The 17,631-nt window shown below is 40.2% G+C and overlaps 1 protein-coding gene across 1 annotated transcript; it reads right to left on the bottom strand.

Moving 5' to 3' along the window:
- Positions 1–613: 613 nt before the first annotated feature.
- On the bottom strand, positions 614–17,030 carry LOC115422233 (lysine-specific demethylase 5B-B-like). Its single transcript, XM_030138425.1, is given in 33 exon segments — positions 614–1,648; positions 2,818–3,063; positions 3,632–3,840; positions 4,553–4,637; positions 4,736–5,221; positions 5,722–5,880; positions 5,967–6,146; positions 6,231–6,369; positions 7,132–7,487; positions 8,123–8,237; positions 8,363–8,513; positions 8,715–8,839; positions 8,983–9,164; positions 9,480–9,674; positions 10,484–10,603; positions 10,704–10,866; positions 10,995–11,176; positions 11,292–11,450; positions 11,542–11,661; positions 11,801–11,959; positions 12,681–12,796; positions 12,880–12,900; positions 12,903–12,972; positions 13,098–13,206; positions 13,208–13,248; positions 13,989–14,045; positions 14,541–14,711; positions 14,796–14,860; positions 14,863–14,892; positions 14,895–14,916; positions 15,376–15,453; positions 16,877–16,921; positions 16,923–17,030. Coding segments are annotated over 33 exon segments (4,602 nt in total). The 3' UTR covers positions 614–1,510.
- Between the last annotated feature and the right edge of the window lie 601 nt (positions 17,031–17,631).

The following is a 17,631-nucleotide window of genomic DNA, read 5'->3' as shown; positions in this document are numbered from 1 at the left end:
CATCCATGTATTTTTGTCATTTTCACTGGTTAACCTTTCAAGACCTTAACAGTCGCCAGCAACTGATTTCAAATGTTTAATAACTTCTGAACCACTAAGCCTATTGATACATGTAAATAATTCAGGTAAAATAGTTTCTTTGCTTTTCATGGTCATCAGATATGACCCATTTGGATGTTCATAGTCAGTAGTCTCATCTTCTGCAACACTGATTCACTAATAAAACCCATGTTTGACAAATGACAGTGGATGTGGAGGATTGGTTTTACATTCACTTAATGATATAATTTGCTGAAAAAATCTCTTTTTCTCTAGATTTCTCTGTTTTAATATAACCATTGAATTAACTCTGAGCATTTATGAGCATCTACAGGATCAGTAAACTAAATATACAAAAATGCCAGATTTTCACTGAAAAATGCAAAGGATATTATAACAAATGATGATAAATAAAGAAAAATTTATTTGGAAGTCACCACCAAAACAGTTCTCTCTCTAAGGGTTAAGATATCTACATAATAAAACCTATTCTCATCTGTGCATTTGCATGAAGTTTGAGCTCAAAAAAAGCAAGTGAATTACACCATGTATGAAATGAAAGAAATGAGGCATCTTCATAGAACAAAAGGGCTTTATTCCACAATATAAACTTGTAACATCTTCAGCTACCCCAAGTCCTGTCTAAAGTACCCTAAGCCAGGCTACATGCTGGGGCCGAACACGTCAGCAGCATCTTTTCCTTTCCTTCAGCCTGTCACATGGCTACTCCACAGCCGTGAGCCGTCGATCTGCGTAGACTTCTGTACATCACACCGTTGCTAAAGCACCAACACAACTCAGCAGAGATCAAGCCATTTAAGTCATAACTCAGACAAAAATTATTGCTCAGATAAATAACCTATTCTACAAAAATGGGAATAATTATATTAAGATGCATGTACTAAACACTGGATTTCAAAGAAAAAACTTGTAATAGTCATTTTTTTGGGGGCGGGGAGGTGGCACAGAATATGAAAACCTTGACATCTGTGCCATTAGCTCAGGTTTAACATGCAAGGAGGTTCCAGAGAAGATAATAATAACCCTTTTAGATTAACCCTCTGTACTGGGTGCATCATGTTGTAAGACTCCTTTCCACCAATGTAATGGAATCCCATGCAGCACACGTCACATCCTGTTTTTTTTTTATCATTTAGACAACCACAAACAATTCATAAGAAGAAAGAAATATATATAATATATATATATATATGTGTGTTTATATATATATATTTATATATGTAAAAATACAAAAAAAAAAACCTAAACTTAACAAACATTATAGTTCTGGACAACAAGTCAAAGAGGAGATAGCACCGTTGTTACAAAAGTGTTGGACAGATGGGACAGGGTTGGGAGGAAAGGGGGGTGGGGTGGGGGTGGGGGGGGTACAGGATCAGTGACACATCCAGAATGGTGGCTTCATGACAGGCGACTTTTACCATCCTTCAAAAGAAAAAAATGTTTCTCTTCATTTTCTGACACGTCCATCGCTTAGTGTGCACCTGACACAAATGTAGTCCTCCTTCTCTGCCATCTCAGCCGTGACGCCCACGCAGACCTGGTGAAACCACTGATTACAGCTGCCGTCGCACTGGACCCAATCCACCTGCACAGACACAAAAATATTACATATGATCAATACAGGAGTCTGTCGGATACTCTATTCTATTAGGCCGATGTCAGTATTCAGGCTGCTGCCAGTTTTAACAGTAAAATGTAACACATGACTTCAGTGAAAGCAAGAAAATAGTTTTCAAACCACTCAAATAATTTAAAAGTATTTTTTTGTAGAATTATTGATTTCTGTACCTTAATACATGGGCTAATACACAAATATAGTGAACTGATCAATACTGCAAAATTAACTGTGACAAGGTGATAGGACACCAGGGAAACGACAAATTGTGAATAACACAAGAAACTCCCACTTATTACACATCTTTATTAATATTCCTTTAGTATTACTGGCTGTTACTATGAAAACAAATCACTGCTATGGACACAGCTCTAATCATAAACTTTGGACACTATTTTAAATCAACTGAAATCCCTTTAATGTCAGTATTTTGAATTACATGACTGATAAATTACTGATTTCTTTAGTGCGTAGCTGTGTAGTGACTATTAAATAACTTAATGTATTCAGCTCATCAGTGCTGAGTCATAATGTCAATCAAACTTGCAAAAATACCACTAAACCTTTACATTTAACCCAGAATCAAAAATGTCATGATGGTACGTTAATCTAAAGATCTAAATCTATAAATGTATTTTTAAGAAATAAGCTGCTGATTTACTCATATTTGCATAAAAACACAAAGAAGCACCACATGGCAGTCAGAGGTGTAAACATAAACATAAATATAAATAGTGAAAATGGCTCCTAGAAGCTGCGAGGTAAAGTCCACAGAGGCAGTCGACATTGTGAAATAAATGTGTCATTCAACCTGTCTGGGTTTACTTCACAGTAATGACTCACTGAGCTGTAACCCTGACTTTATTTTTGGTGTCTGAAGCCTTGGGCAGATCCTGAGCTCCTTGACATTGATTGTTTGATTGATTGATTGGAGTCTAATCGCCTTTTTTAGTCTTTCCTTATTGCATGACTTTGTTGGATTCTGATTGACATTTTATTCTATTATTCACGTGTAATGTGTTGAACTTAACTACATGTATTGAGCTTTAATTATTGTGTAAACTGGCCTGTTAAGAGAACACGTTAACATGTATCTAGGACGTTGTACAACAACCTGACAGACAGATCAACTTCCGCACCTCGTCTCCCTCTGGCATCTGACACCTCTCTGCTGGACACACGGCCATTTCCTCATCTGAGTTATCAGACTGTGAGAAATCAGAGCGAGGAGAGGAGGAGGTCGAGGCCGGCCTGCGCTGCAGGGGCTTTTTATTCATCTTTTGTCTTTTGTACGAGTGCTTTTTGTCGTTCCCCCTGCACTCTGTCTCCAAATTTTCCCTCTCCAGAAGTCGCTTTGCTTTCTTCTCTGAGCTGTTGACACAATCCTGAAAAAAAAAAAAAGACAAAAATTCAAAATTGAAAGAAATTTACTGACAATTTCATCTTTCAGTTTATTTTTTTAGTTTTGGTAAATATTTTGTGTAGAAGTTTGAGTTTTATTTCGAGGACTTCACTAATTTTAGTTATATTTTCATTTAGTTTTTTCACCATTATGAGGAAAACCTTGATTTGTAGAACATGAAAAAGGTAGAATAAAAGAATGTGTCAAGTTAAATATACCTTACAAAAACACTGTTTATGCAAAGCCAATCAATCAAGCAATCAAATTTTATTTATATAGCGCCAAACCATAACAGAAGTTCTAATGACACTTTACATTTAGAGCTGGCCTAGATCAAACTCTCAAAAAAGTCTCATATTTTGCATTTTATTCTTGTACACTATTAAAAGTGGGAGAAAATGAAAGTAATGTGGATTGTCCCTTCATTCTATTTAGTTTTAGTCCTTGTTGTTTAGTGTAGGTTTTATTTAGCAGCAGTCATGTTTGTCACTGCTCGCTTTTATCATGTAACCCTGGTCTTAATCCATCATTTACGAGAAAACACTTTGTACCTGGTTTGATGGCAGATGTTTTTCCTGAGAAGTGAACTGCATGTGTTTGTCACAGTCTGCTGAATCGTCCTGTGGTGGCGACATGCATGTGTTTGTGTGCTGGTTGGTGGCTCGGTCGAGTAAAACATGGTAGAGACTCTGCACTTCTGGCACTGAAACCTGCAGCAGAAGCCCCTCCACCATGAGCTCCTCCATTTCTTGGCTCAAACCTGAGAAATACAGACACAGAGAACATAAAATAACATGCACAATGTTATCTTAACCAAGAATTTTAAACCCTGGGCCATTGGTTTCTGAGTGGAATAATTTCAATGTAGCACCACAATGGATGAACAATGGAGCAGCTAATAGCTGGTTTCATTAATAGAAAACCAAGTTATAATCAGAAAACAGTAAAAGTAAATTCATAATCATTGTTTCATAATTTACATCCAACTGACTCTGTAAAGCCCTTTGAGATAACCTTGTTGTGATATTGGGCGATACAAATAAAATTGAATTGAATAATACATCCTTTGTTTTTGCTCTTCTTCGACTCATTCAGTGAGTTTTAGCGGTAGAGAAATAATACTTGTACTGTTGGATCTGCTTCGTGTTACCTTAGTGGTACAAAGTTTATGGCATTGGTCTGTTGTTTGATGAAATTATTCATGACCAAAGCTGGTCTCATACTGTTTCTGCTTCTTTTTGATATTTGCCCATTTGAGTGCTTGTTGTTTGGATTGTGTTCTGTTGTCAGACAAGTGGTTTTAGCTTACATTCTTCTGGTTATGTTTATGTATAGGATGTGAATATTGCCATAAGCATCATGTAGCATTACCATGTAAACAGAGACAGAACCGCAGCTGCCCTCAGCACCAGGTTGAACTGGGCTTCAGAGGCTACCTGAGCTCTAATACACATTAAAAGGATGATACTGACCCTGCAGAGGTATGCATCTCTGCTCAGTGTAGAACACCGTCTGAGCATGGCTGGTCCTATTCCATTCTGGAGTCAAACATGGAGCCTGTAAAAACACAATAAAATTTTAAAAAATCACCAAACATTCACAAACCACTTTTTCAGTGACCTGCAGGAAACATGCAGAGGGAGTGGAGAAGTAACCTGAGTGTTGTTGAGGGACTCATGGCTGCCTGTTGCCCAGCGGGTCAGTGTGGGAGGAGTTCCTGGTCTGTCTTCCAGTTCCGGTACCTTACATGACTGTGAAATCTGCTGAGCGCGCTGCTGCCAGTCAACCGTCCTCTCCACTAGATAGTGCAGTGCTTCACCCTCTGGCAGGCGCACGCCGATGCTCTGCAGAGACGCCAGCAAGGGGAGGACTTTGTTCAGGGGAGGTTTGTCTGATCGCTGGCACTGCGGACAGAGCCACGGCTGAGCTTCGCAGGGGTCCGAAGGGTCTCTGACGCACACACTGTGGAAGGCGTCCCGGCAGAGTTCACACTGCAGCATTGCACCCATAGGAGCCTTCTGGCAAACGCACACCTTCAGGTCCATGCAGTCTGCAGTGGGGAGGAGCTTTGACTCGTTTGCTGCCCTGAGGTTGGAGAAAGCCTCCATCTCCCTTACCCGTAGCTCCTCCAGAGTCGCCATCTAAAAAATAAACACACTGGGTCACAACACTGGCACTAGGAGTGTTTCTGTAAACTTATTTTAAGCCCTTTTAAAGTTTGTTAAAACACAAAAATGTTTATGGAAACAAAAGTTGTTCCCTTGAGGTGTATTTTTCCTGGTATTAAGAGTTAATTTACATAATGGGAAATAAAAATACTCTTTTCAATAACCTCTAACATTTAACTCAAGTGATTCAAGGGACTCTTCCTGAATAAACAATGCTCTGCTTCTACTCTGTTTGTTATAGTTATGTGTATTGTAGCCCATAGCACCCCCTTCTGACAACACGACCCAGCTTTGTTTAGTTGCACCAAACCAGTTTACACAAGAGTAATTAATTAGCATGATCTTCTTTGTAACTTTCCAAAAGTTTATTTAAAATTTCCTTGACATTTTACAGAAATAGGGTGAATGACAGTTTATTAATCCCATTTACTACTGCAGTCCATTTAATATTCATCTACACAGTCAACACTTACTGCAGAGGTAGAATCAGTGGTCTCTGAAAGCGCTTTCTCCACATCACCAAGATTGTTGAGTCTCGTTTTCTTTTTGTTAGTTTTGGGTGATTCTTTCGCTTTTTTGGCCTTCCTCTTTGGAGATCCTATATTTCCAATTTCACATCTTGGACAAAGTATCTGTTGTGAAGAGAATAACAATGATTATGAGTTCTTTAACAATCTTAAAGGAGTAAGCAATTTGAATGGAACTTTGTGCATTTTACCTCCAGTAAAGAAAGGGATGAGTCTTTCTGATGGAATACTGTAGCTGCCGATTCTTTCCATTCCTGCACTTCTACCACTAAAGTCTCCAGCCTGTCTAAGGGCTCCAGGTGGACTTGAATGGCTTGTCCTCTGAGCACCATGTCTGACAGGTGATCCGCTATCGGGATGCAAGCACTAGTCTGGAAATGGCACATTATTTCATTGTTTAAAATCACTGTCATACTAAATAACTCCTTAGAGTGAAATGTGGATGGAGTTGTTACCTGGAGCTCTTCTGCTTCCTGAAGCCACTCTCTGGCTTTTCTGATCGTGTCTTTCAGGAGGAGACAGTTTGGGAGGTGAGCAGGGATGCCAGATGTCTTCTCAGCAGCTGTACTTAGAGTCTCTATGGAGTGTGGAGGTCTGATGGACACAAAAAACACAAGTGATATAAGCAGGTAATGGCTTGACATTAATTCTAAAAACCTCTTATTTTGTTAATAGGCATCTTTACAGAAAACAAGTTTGAAAATGTCCATTATTTTAAACCTGTCTTTTGTTGCTGCCTTATCTGTATTTTAAAAACTAAAATGATGACACACTGTCTTTGTGAAATATAACTCTTAGGTAAATGTCAAACATCCAGGGCAAAAAATGCGAAAAATAAAGATTTAAATACTGTGAAACCCAGAATTTCAAAGCTAAAGCTCTTTTGGTAAATGCATCCTGACTTAGAATGAGTTATTCTTCTAATGGGCAGAACAGATGCACATTCCTGACAGCCATGCCATTAAAAGCCTTTCAGAAGCATTTGTGACAGTTAATACTGAACAGCACTGAGAACCAATGGGACAACGGCAGAACTAAATATGATGCTCACTTTTTGTTGATCTTGTTGAATATTCTAGCAGCAGCATTTTGCACTAGCTGTAATTAAAATAAAGCAAAATCAGGAGCACTGATGTAATATTACATTATTCAGTTACAATCAGTGCAAACACCTGAACAGATTTTAAACTGTGACAAAATCACACGCTTAGGAATAAAAAGAGAGATCTTATAGTTTTAAATAATTGGCACAGGTTTTTGGATTAAAGCTACGATTAACAAAGTATAATGAACTTTCGCTAGTTCCTGTGAGGTTTTGATGTGAATGTCATCATGGATCAGTCAGCGCTGCCTCACCTGGCTTTAAGGAGGCTGCTTGCCTTGTCCTCCCAGTGCTCAGACATAGTGAGCAGCTCCTGAAGCCGAGCCATGGCTTTCTCTACAGACGGATGTGGGGTCAGACCTACTCCCTGGTCGATGAGTCTCCTCATGGTCTCCAGAGTCAGGGTGGCGGGCTGGCTGCTGGCCTGCTGCACTGCCTCCAGCCAACGGGCCTGTTCCAGCCTCACTCTGAGGCGTGGCAGCTCAGGGAGCTCCACGTCGAAGTCAAAGCTCACATCTAACAGGCTCTGGATCTCAGCGACACTAGGAAGTTCATCTGCCAGGACCTTCTCACTATGCTGCTGAAAGTCTTCAATCCGATTCAAGAGTTCCTAAAGACAGACAACAAACAGGTGTACAGGTATGAAATTAGTGATTTTATATATAGTACATGGTTTACATGACACTCAGGACCCAACTGTATTTGTCTAGGGCCAAATTTTTTTCCATACAGATACTATGAGGCCAGACAACCACATTATACAAAACTGGGTTTTTAGTTTGGTTTAATTAAACCGTTATTGTTTAACTTACCACTTTGTCACAAAATTCATGTTATTTTAACTGGTCTGTACCAGTCTACTTAATATTTTACTATTAATATTTGTTTTGCTGCTGTGATCACGGTAGGCCTGAATCCTGCATTAGGTTATTTACACTATGCACAAATAATCAGATGATGTAGGGATTGATCACATCTTTAGAATCTGTGATAAAACAAACTTTTGGAGTCTCAGCAAACCATTACCATGCTTCAGTATAGGAATAAAAAATGCTATATATCCTCAATACAGTACCCAAACACATTTTTCCTCCTGCATTTTCTGTATTCATTATTATTCTGCAGAACGGATGGGAGAGTTTAATGGGGTGGATGTGTCCCACATGGCGCCAATTTACAATCACTGCTCAAGATCACACTGACAGCAATGTGGCAGACAGATTTTCACTAAATTTTAATGTCTACCTTCAACATGGGAGCTTGAGGGAGACTGCAGGAGAGATTATACAGCTGCCGCACAAATGAACGCAGCTCCTCCACAGTCAGCTGGCTTCGTGATTTCCCACTTCCACAGCGATACCTGGGGAACAGCATCCAATGAATCAAAAATATGAACCCCATTAAGTACTGATGCCGCTGGGAAATACTTAACAAGATGTGAAGATGTCTAGTCTCTAACCCAGTCTGACGGTGTTTGCTTCTTACCTGGTCTGCCTCTTTCCATTCAACAGCTGCTGTGCCACCGTGGAACACTTCTCCGCATCCTGCGTGACCAGACGTAGTCGACGCAGCAGATCGTTGTCGGGGAACATCTTGGATTCTGATTCAGTGAGAAGGTTGCGAAACACTGGCAGGCCTGAAAAAAGAACACCTGGTTAATGACAGGCTGAGAGAATGAAGTCTGGCACAAGTCACACTCAGAGGGAAAAAAACAGCTGACTGCTGTGCAACCAATACTGTCTGCTTCTACTTGTTTTAATATAATATCTGGCTGATATGTGGAGGGCTGAGGTATTTGCTTTATGCAGTTGTTTTCTTGTTTGTTCCCACTGCTTACCTTTCTTCTTTTCCAGTTTAGCCTCCAGAGTCTCTGTCACGAGGGAAGCCCATTCATCATACAGCTCAGCTCGCTGCTTCACAGCATTCATCATGGGAAACAGGTCGTCCAGTGTGTATCTGTAACTGCAGGAGGAAACAGGACACTGAATTTATAGAGGACATAGGATACACAAATCTATTCAAGGAGACCTTTTAGTAGCAAACTACATTTTTATTCATTTAAAAACATTGATATCAGCCTGTGAAAGGCCTACAGACAGACGTACTTCAGTGTGTAGTTGCTGACATGGCAGTTGCAGAGGTTGGCAATGTGGTGCAGACAGACCAGAGTTCCAGGGCTGCAGGGACATGTGACAGCGGACAGGTAGCAGGTGGTCCTACACTTTGTACACTGCCGCTCATCATCCTGGAGATGATCGTATTGTGCCTCCTTGCACTGTAACACTCCCTGAAGGTGTGAGACAACAACAACGGTGTTAAAAGCAAATCCAAGTAAAGCACGTCACAGAAAACATATTTGCTTGAGTGACATGGTTGCTTTGAACAGTGAAGAAAGCCTTAAACCTTGAATTAGAAGCTCCACACAAAGCTCCTGCAGTTAAAGCGACATGGTATTATGTTTTAGACAGTGTCAAGGTGAGTACATCCCTTCTATATTTAGACAATGACTCAATGGGGACAAAGGCAGCGAATCTACACTGAAACTGAATTCACCAGGAAAGTCAATGCACAGAATAAACACAGAAAATGTCTATTATCCTACCATTTTTCTGACTTTCTCTCTCATCTCCTTCTCCTCTTTGATCATGATGACCATGTCCTTGTGGACCGCTGATGCCAGGACCACATCGAGTGTTTTTGCTTTTGAGGCCATGTTGCACACCATCTCATCGTGGGAGAACACATTGTACCGATGCAGCAAACGATAGTGGTCGACGCACTGCCTGCCGAGAGGCATCTGGTACAAAAACACATAAAGGACAGTTCAATGTACTCCATGCTCATGTGGAATTTATGACAGAAAACACAAGACACCAACCTCATCTGTGTTCTTCAGTGTCAAGGCTATAACACATGGGGTATTTTAGTCCTATTTAGTTCATACAGAACAAAAATATTAAATTGGAAAAAAGTGATGGTATGAGCAGAATAAGGCTGATTTTTTTTTAGCTTTCACACAGACATCATGACAGATCAATGGCAGACCTGTTGACTGCTTGCATCTCTAGCCTCCCTGAGTGATTTTTGACCAAGGACACAAAATATAATGACAAGAAATCTGAAGCTACTTTGATGTGTGTCCAGCAGCATCACCTAACAACTCATCTGTTAGGATGGTGAAGAGTTATGTAACCGCACATTAACTAAATACAGGAGGCTCTGTTTGTAGCTTTTTACCTGAATCCTCCATGTAACATAAGTAGATTCAATGGAGAACACATGGGCTTTATAGGAAATGATGCTGAATCCCTCATTTTCTTAAGAATGAGCTCATGCAAATCTATTTGGATGTTTTATTGAACAAATGTTTACAACTGTCACCATATTACGTTACTGCGAATATGAATGGTTTTGATGTATTTTTTGTGATGTGTCTTTGTCATGTTCACAGTGTATTTACTTATATTAGTTAATGTTTTGTCTTATATTATGGAGTCTCTGGTCAAAAAGATAAATTTACACCATAACTTATATTGTTTTTATTTCAGTAATTTGTAATTCATACAATAGTGATCTGTTGTAAATTCAGCAAGGATGCATACATACCCAGTCCACAGTGCAGAAGTTAACTGCCTCTGCGAAGTTAAAGCCCTGGTTGAAGCCGCTGTGGTAAGCTCTAGGAAAAGTGATGACAAACTCTCCAGCACACTGGTTTGTTCTGTAAATCTAAATACACAGAAGACAGGAGAGAGATGATCTTGTGCTCCTGGTAAGTATAGTTGAGCAGCAGTTTGTGTGAAAGCAACTACAGTGAATAAAGACGTACTGGGACTCCGTGGGCCATGAGGGTGTTGGGGTTCATGATGGTGACGAGCTGGTGGAGCAGGTCGGGCTGGGACTCGAACAGTTCTGGAGCGAGTTTCTTCATCACCTCTTCCAGCTGCTCTGCCGCAAAACCGGGAGCGCCGTACCAGGTTTTGGGCTCCCCCCTTGAAAAAGAAAAATACAATAATAATTTAGTTCAAATGAGTGAGATCTAAAGCAGGGGTTGCAAACATAAGCAACAATAAATGTATTTTTCCTCAGCGTTAATATCAGCAGGATTGTACTTCAGTACCAGTGCAGGTAGTTAATGGAGTAGCTCCAGTGATCTTCAATGTGCCAACAGAAGGAGGAGAAGCACATGCCAACATAAAGCCACGGCAACGTCATCCCACAGATATCAGCTGTCACATGAGTCAGCACAGACGGGTTCATCATTGCCAGGTTGTTGAGGTTCCAGCCGCACTTCAGATATTTCTGCAAAGAGACAACAAATATACTGTACTTTAACATTATATGTTCACATCTGATATAGTTAAAGGACGATTCCACAGACAAGTTAAATGACTGAATGACTTATTACACCACATACCTCATCAGCTGGGGAAACTTTAAACTTCCCATTGGGAATGGGGAATCCACTCCCAAACTCCTTTGAGGCGATATCCGCCCCATATTCAACAGTAACGTCCTCCTCGATGGCTCCCACCAAACGCCAGAACTCTTTCTCCACCAGCTCCGTGGGAACCATCTTTAACACAGACATACATGACAGATAGTTAGTTTCAGAGCACTGATACAAGACAGACTGGATAATGTACTGTAAAACATTTTCTACTCACATGAACTGGCATGTTGAAGTAGTCGGATTTGAACGCATCAGCCATTTGTCCAAATGCCCGCAAGGAATAGTCTCTGTAAGCCTGCTCAAAGCCGAATGCCTCATGAGGTTTGTTGCATTCCTGTAGGTGTGGAAAACAATGAGCTTTAATACCATTCTGTATCTTTTAAAATCGTTATTACTTTTTATCTCTTAGAAGTACATGAATAACTGTTTGTTTGTTTAGGTCGAGTTAATCAGATATCACAGTTTATCCTCACCTGAGCCAGACACTTGGGACACCTCCAGTCTCCTCTGGGTACGTCGTGCAGTGGAGGGATCAGGCAGAAGGTGTGGTAGCTGTCGTCACAGCCGTCACACAGCAACAGACGGTCCTCATCTCCCCCACTGCCACAAACCAGACACACGACCAGGTCCACCTGGAGAACAAAGGAACAGTCTGTAATGAATCCACTTCAGAGTCATGTTTACTGACAAACTGAAAGTTAAATGTTTAACGTACCAGTTTTAGTTACAGTACGTGACATTATTTATGTATGTGGTAATTCAAACCTGCTTTACATCAAAACTACTGTTCCTATTTCCTGAGCATTCCACCTTAAAACTAGTTAATAATGTCCCCCTCCTGAAGGTTTCAACTAGTTACATTTGAAACAATAATAAATGTCCAATTGTTCTGATTTTAGTGATTCCCTATGCTTCAAAATAATACTGATGATAGGAATTTGCTGCTGGCTTTTTATGACATCTTTATGTTTTTGTGACTAATGCCTTTTTACCCAGAGTTCTAAATTCCACAATTTTTTGCATTTGTCTGTTTTCTTGCACAATTCAATATTGTCAATAAGTTTCAAGCAATAATTGCAGTCAATTTTTAAGATGTCAAATTACATTATAGTAAATTTTAAGGTCTAAACTTCACTTTATTGGATTTTACACTTTTTAAAGAAATAAAAACCCTGTCATTTTATACAAACACATGCACTTTACATTGACAACAGTAGTTTTGTTGTAGTTGCTCTGTTAGGAGAACTAAGGAAAACTAAAAATTACATTTAAGAATGTAATGCATTAAGCTCCTCAACCTTTACTGTATTAATCAAGAAATGTGATATCTTATACAACACACTGGAGACGTACTGGGCTTGGAAGTAGTGGAGGGAGGATCTTCTTGTAACGTGACTTGTGGGAAACATCTTTAACTGGTTCCTTGGTTTCGACTGGTTCCTGTTTCACTGGAATGGGAATCTCTTTTTCTGTAAGACACAACAGAAAACATTACTAAACATTTATAGGAAGGTCTTATATTTGAAACATATACATTATAACTCTGATTAACCTGGTTCCGGTTTGGCAACAAGGAGCCCATCCTTCGCCTCAGGTTCGGCTTGTTGTCCCCTACTTCACCAGGTTCAGTCTTCACAAAGACAGCCTGCAAAAAGGTGACAAAGGAAAACTTCAGGTGAATTTATCCACTAAAATATTAAAAAGATGAAGTGCAATATTTATCGTGTAAAATTGTAATAATGGTTTTAAGAAGCTTTGTGGAGCACTAACCTCAGCCTTCATGCGTTTGGCTCTGCGAGCAGAGGGGCAGGTCTCAGGCATCTGGACAGGCTGCCTCAGACCCTGGTCTTGGAGCTTGTGCTCTTTGGTGTCTGGATTCCTCCCCTGGACTCAGTACTGGCTGGGCTGGTTTCTGAACACACTGAAAGAAAACACATAAGGGTCAAAACCACGCTTCACAGCACATGAAAAGGATTTATTTATCTGGCTGGAAATACCAGTATGTATAAACATTAAAACTTTATTTATAGTGAGCTTTTTATATGAACATGGAAACTCACCACCATCAGGAATGATTCCACTGTCCAGAGGTGTGAGCCAATCATAGCCTTGGTTATAGTAACGTACTTAAATGATTATTACACAAGTCAAAATGTGATACCAAGGCTCATTCTATGAGATATTCATTTTTATTTCATGTATGTTTCAAGCTTTTTGGTGCTAACAATATGAAATTAGAGACCCTGAAGAAAGAAGAGGCCATAAGAGGGATGCAGTTAGTTACAGTTTGAAACCCCTAACAAGGAGCAGAGAAGATAAAGAGGAAACATGCCAAATCAGAGGACGACAGACCTCAGCTGAGGCAGCAGTACAAAGACAATGAAAGACTTCACTTTAACCATAGTAACACTTCAATATATTCAAGTTGCACCTGTCACAAAGACAAAGCTTTGTGAAACACATGTACATTATAAATGTAATTAAATGTTGATAATGTTTGATTTGGTCAATTTCCTGTGAAAAATGCTAATTATAAACCTAGTGTTAAACCCCATTTCGTTACAAATATTACAACAAATAGAGTTTAACGTCCAGCCAAACAACACATGCATGTTGTTAATTGTGAGGCCTGGTGGCTTTGTAACCATGACACAAACATACCTTTTCAAGTTCAGGATCAGCCTCCAAACGCATCAGTTTGGAAGCTGGCTCTGGTGCCTGAGGCAAGAGAGAGCTCTGGTAATTAAACAATTTAAAGTGACCTATGAAAGAGGTCACACAGTACCGATCGAAAGGACCATAAGCTCTCTTGCAAAATGATATGGAATATTACATGTAGAAGGCACCAAATGGCTGAACCAGATAGCAGATAAATTACACTGACTACACTGGCATTAGTCACACAAAAGGGTTAACGTCTCACAGAAACAAAACTTTCACTTCAAAATTAGAAGATGTAAACATCTAATGTTTGCATAAAACCATGCATATCCTTATAATGCATTTATTTCTTAATAACACCAAAACATTCATAAAATCTGACAACTTTGTGACTTCCTCTTCAAAGTACATGGATTTTAACTCCATTGCTATTTGAGTGCTTGTTATAAATTAGACATATAAGCTATTATTAGGTCTGATTCTACAGCCAATATACAAGTGTCTAACTGGGAACATAATATGATATCATATTGATGCATGCATCCAACTCACCAGCAGGTTTGCTCCGCTCTGAAAGAGATTGTAGGGATAGAGGATTTTCTCATAATGCGCTCGCAGGTGTGAGCCAACAGCTTTGCCAGGAGCGAAGCCCATTTGTAGTGCAATCTTGGTCCATCGCCTGTCCTGACAGACAATGTCAAATCCACCCTCATCTGCTACAAGCTGAACCAAACATTAGTAAGTTAATTTCTTGAAGTGCATGATTAATGATGTTTTAAAAGGACTATAAATCTAATCAAAATCAACCTTGTTTAGCTTATATAAATCCAAAATCTTCCTCTCAACATGAGGAATCTTCAGGGAACATCCTGCAAATCCCAAAATTTGGCAATCTGGTCCAAGAGTTGAGCTTGACTCTGGTCTGTGCCTGCAAAATGAAAAAGCAATTACATGAGTTAACAACAAAGGCCTGCTTTCTTATTTGGACACTTTGTGTGGGGGGAAAAATCATTTAGATACATGAACTAATGTGGAGTGTGGAGTGTGTGTGGAGAGAAAACACTATGACAACAGCGAGTCCTCCCAGTGGAGAGGTATAAAACAGTGTGCACATGAGGTATTGTTAAACCTAAATATTCTAAATTCAGCTGTAATTTGTTTTATTGCAGTCTGGATTTTGTAATAAGTGATGGTTCCTAACTTGCAGTTTATCTTTTGTTACATAATATCATTGTAATTCACTTATAACATTCATGTCCTTTGTTCTGAGAAAGCCTTCCTAGGCCTACTAATGACATTACAACGAAAACAATGACAATTAAGAGGCCTTTAAGGTATTATAGTATTACACAAAGAATCATTTGCATATCTGATTAACAATGCTCACCTCCAGTTCATTGAGCCTCTGGATGCGAGGAACAAAGTGAAGTTTGTCAACATCACAAGCAAATGGAGGCTGCCAGCCCTAAAGAGCAACAAAATGTAAAAGAAATCATAGCAGACAGGTCAGTACATTATGAAGTAGACTTGTACAGTGGGACAGTTACATTTTGTATTCCTTTGTTTACATTAGTGAATCTAGTTTTTCTTCCATGATCATCCACTATTCACAGACGTTTTCAAACATCTGGCTCAGATTTAGAAACAAAAATTATATTTTTCATCTGTAGTGGACAAAATAAATACCGATTAGACAAATACACAAAGCACGTCCCTTTATTTTATCAGATTATCAGACTGATGGTGTCTAGTAGTAAGTAAAGGCCCGCTGACATAAAAGAACACAGTGATCCCAGTCTGTTATTTGTCACAACACCAGTCAATATGGTGGCATGAGTGCACACAGGCCAACATAAACAAAGACAATACCCCATCAAGCCAACAAGACCCAAGTTCTTGTTTTAAGTCACTAGCCTACATCCCCCACTGACACACAAAATGGCCAGATGGAAGACTCACTCACCAGCCAGCTTACCACAAAGCCAACATGGAGGACAACACCCTACTAACACAGGCCTCATACATGAACATGGACTCATCTAAGTGAAATGTTCAAAACCATGCAGTATGGCTGTAATGTTGTGTAACGTAGAGGCTTAAACTTTAACTTCAAAGTCACTTCCGGCTTATTTAACAAAAAAAGGTCTTTGTCATTAATAACCCAGATACTTCTTGTCCCAAGTTGGTCAATGTCTTCAATGACACTTCATCATAACCATAACAGAACACTTCTACTGGTTTAAGACATAAAAACAAACACATAAAGTTTCATTACTTGAAACCAAAAGTGACAAGACACACTGACTGAAGTCCACTCTGATCATTTGCATCATGATGCTCTTCGACAAATAAGCCACAAATAATGTTAAATTTCGGATTTTTCACCAACAACTAAGGCTGAAAAATGAAGAGCTGCTGTTAAAATAACGAGATATATCTGGGATCCTATGAGTATTAGCATCATCCCCGGAGCAGAATGGCTTCCGCATAGCCACCTATGTCAAAGCCGTGGTGCTAAATTATGACAGGTTGGCTGTTGAGCTGTTTGCTAACGTTAGCCTGGTACTAGCTCAGCCTCAATGACCGGACCGACCAGGCTTTGTTGACACACGGCGAACCGAGGCAGGAATTCACTTTCAACACGCTGACAGATTAAAGCCACTGCTAAGAAGCGTAAAAACAGGTCCAAACACGGCGGAGTTAGTTCGTAAATAACCGGGAATAATATCTAGCTAGCTGCAGCAGCACAAAGAATGAACATAGCCTTATATCCGCCATGTGAACAGTCCCTTTAAATCCCCGAGCCTTGGTCCATCTACAGCCGTCTTTAGCTCCACTAAAGCCGCATCCGCGTCCCTCTGCCCTTCCATCACATTAGTTACACTCACCGGAGGTGGCCGGACTTTGCAAATGCCTGTTTTTTCGGCGATGGGGACGGATCTTATTGATGAAAGCAAAAGGATCTCCAAATTCTTCCCAGCTGGGCTCGAAGACCGGGCACTCCCGGGGAGGCTTGAACTCGTCCGGCCGCGGCTGGCTCATCGTCTCGGACCGAACCCGGCGGTGGTTCTGACAGGACGGGTCACTGCTGGACAAGTATCCGCGTGTCACGGCTTTCCTGGAGTGTTTTTTTTTTATCCCGTTAATACAGCGTCAGACCCACAGTGGCAGGCAGTCGACATCAACACGAGAGGAGGCAGCGTTACACTCAACACACACATACACACACTCACACACAGTCACACACACATCCACGCACAGCGGGAGAGAATGTTCCAAGGCAGTGAGCACGTCCGCTCGAAAAACTAGACACCGAGCTGGTCTTATCTCAGCCTGTGGCATTTGTCAGATTTCACCAAGTTTGGTGTTGAATCGACTTTACAGCCACGAAGCAGAGATAAAACAGCATCGATGATCGTCAGACCTGTGGTGGAACAAAACAGCTGATAATAGTTTCCCAGTCCTTCCCATTCCTCATGAAGCATCACATCGTCCTATTTTAATGTTTAACCACATATACGCTTCAAACTCTAGTTTATTACACACATGCAACATCGAACCAGTGCATATTTGCGGATGAACAGCCGATTCTTAGGTTGTTGTCTGTCCACATCGATCAACCGTCGATTAATAGTCCAAATCT

The sequence above is a fragment of the Sphaeramia orbicularis genome, chromosome 7 (genome assembly GCF_902148855.1).
Source record: "Sphaeramia orbicularis chromosome 7, fSphaOr1.1, whole genome shotgun sequence".
Classification (NCBI taxonomy): domain Eukaryota; kingdom Metazoa; phylum Chordata; class Actinopteri; order Kurtiformes; family Apogonidae; genus Sphaeramia; species Sphaeramia orbicularis.
Note: the sequence above shows the minus strand (reverse complement) of the source record. Positions and strands in the feature narration are given on the sequence as shown.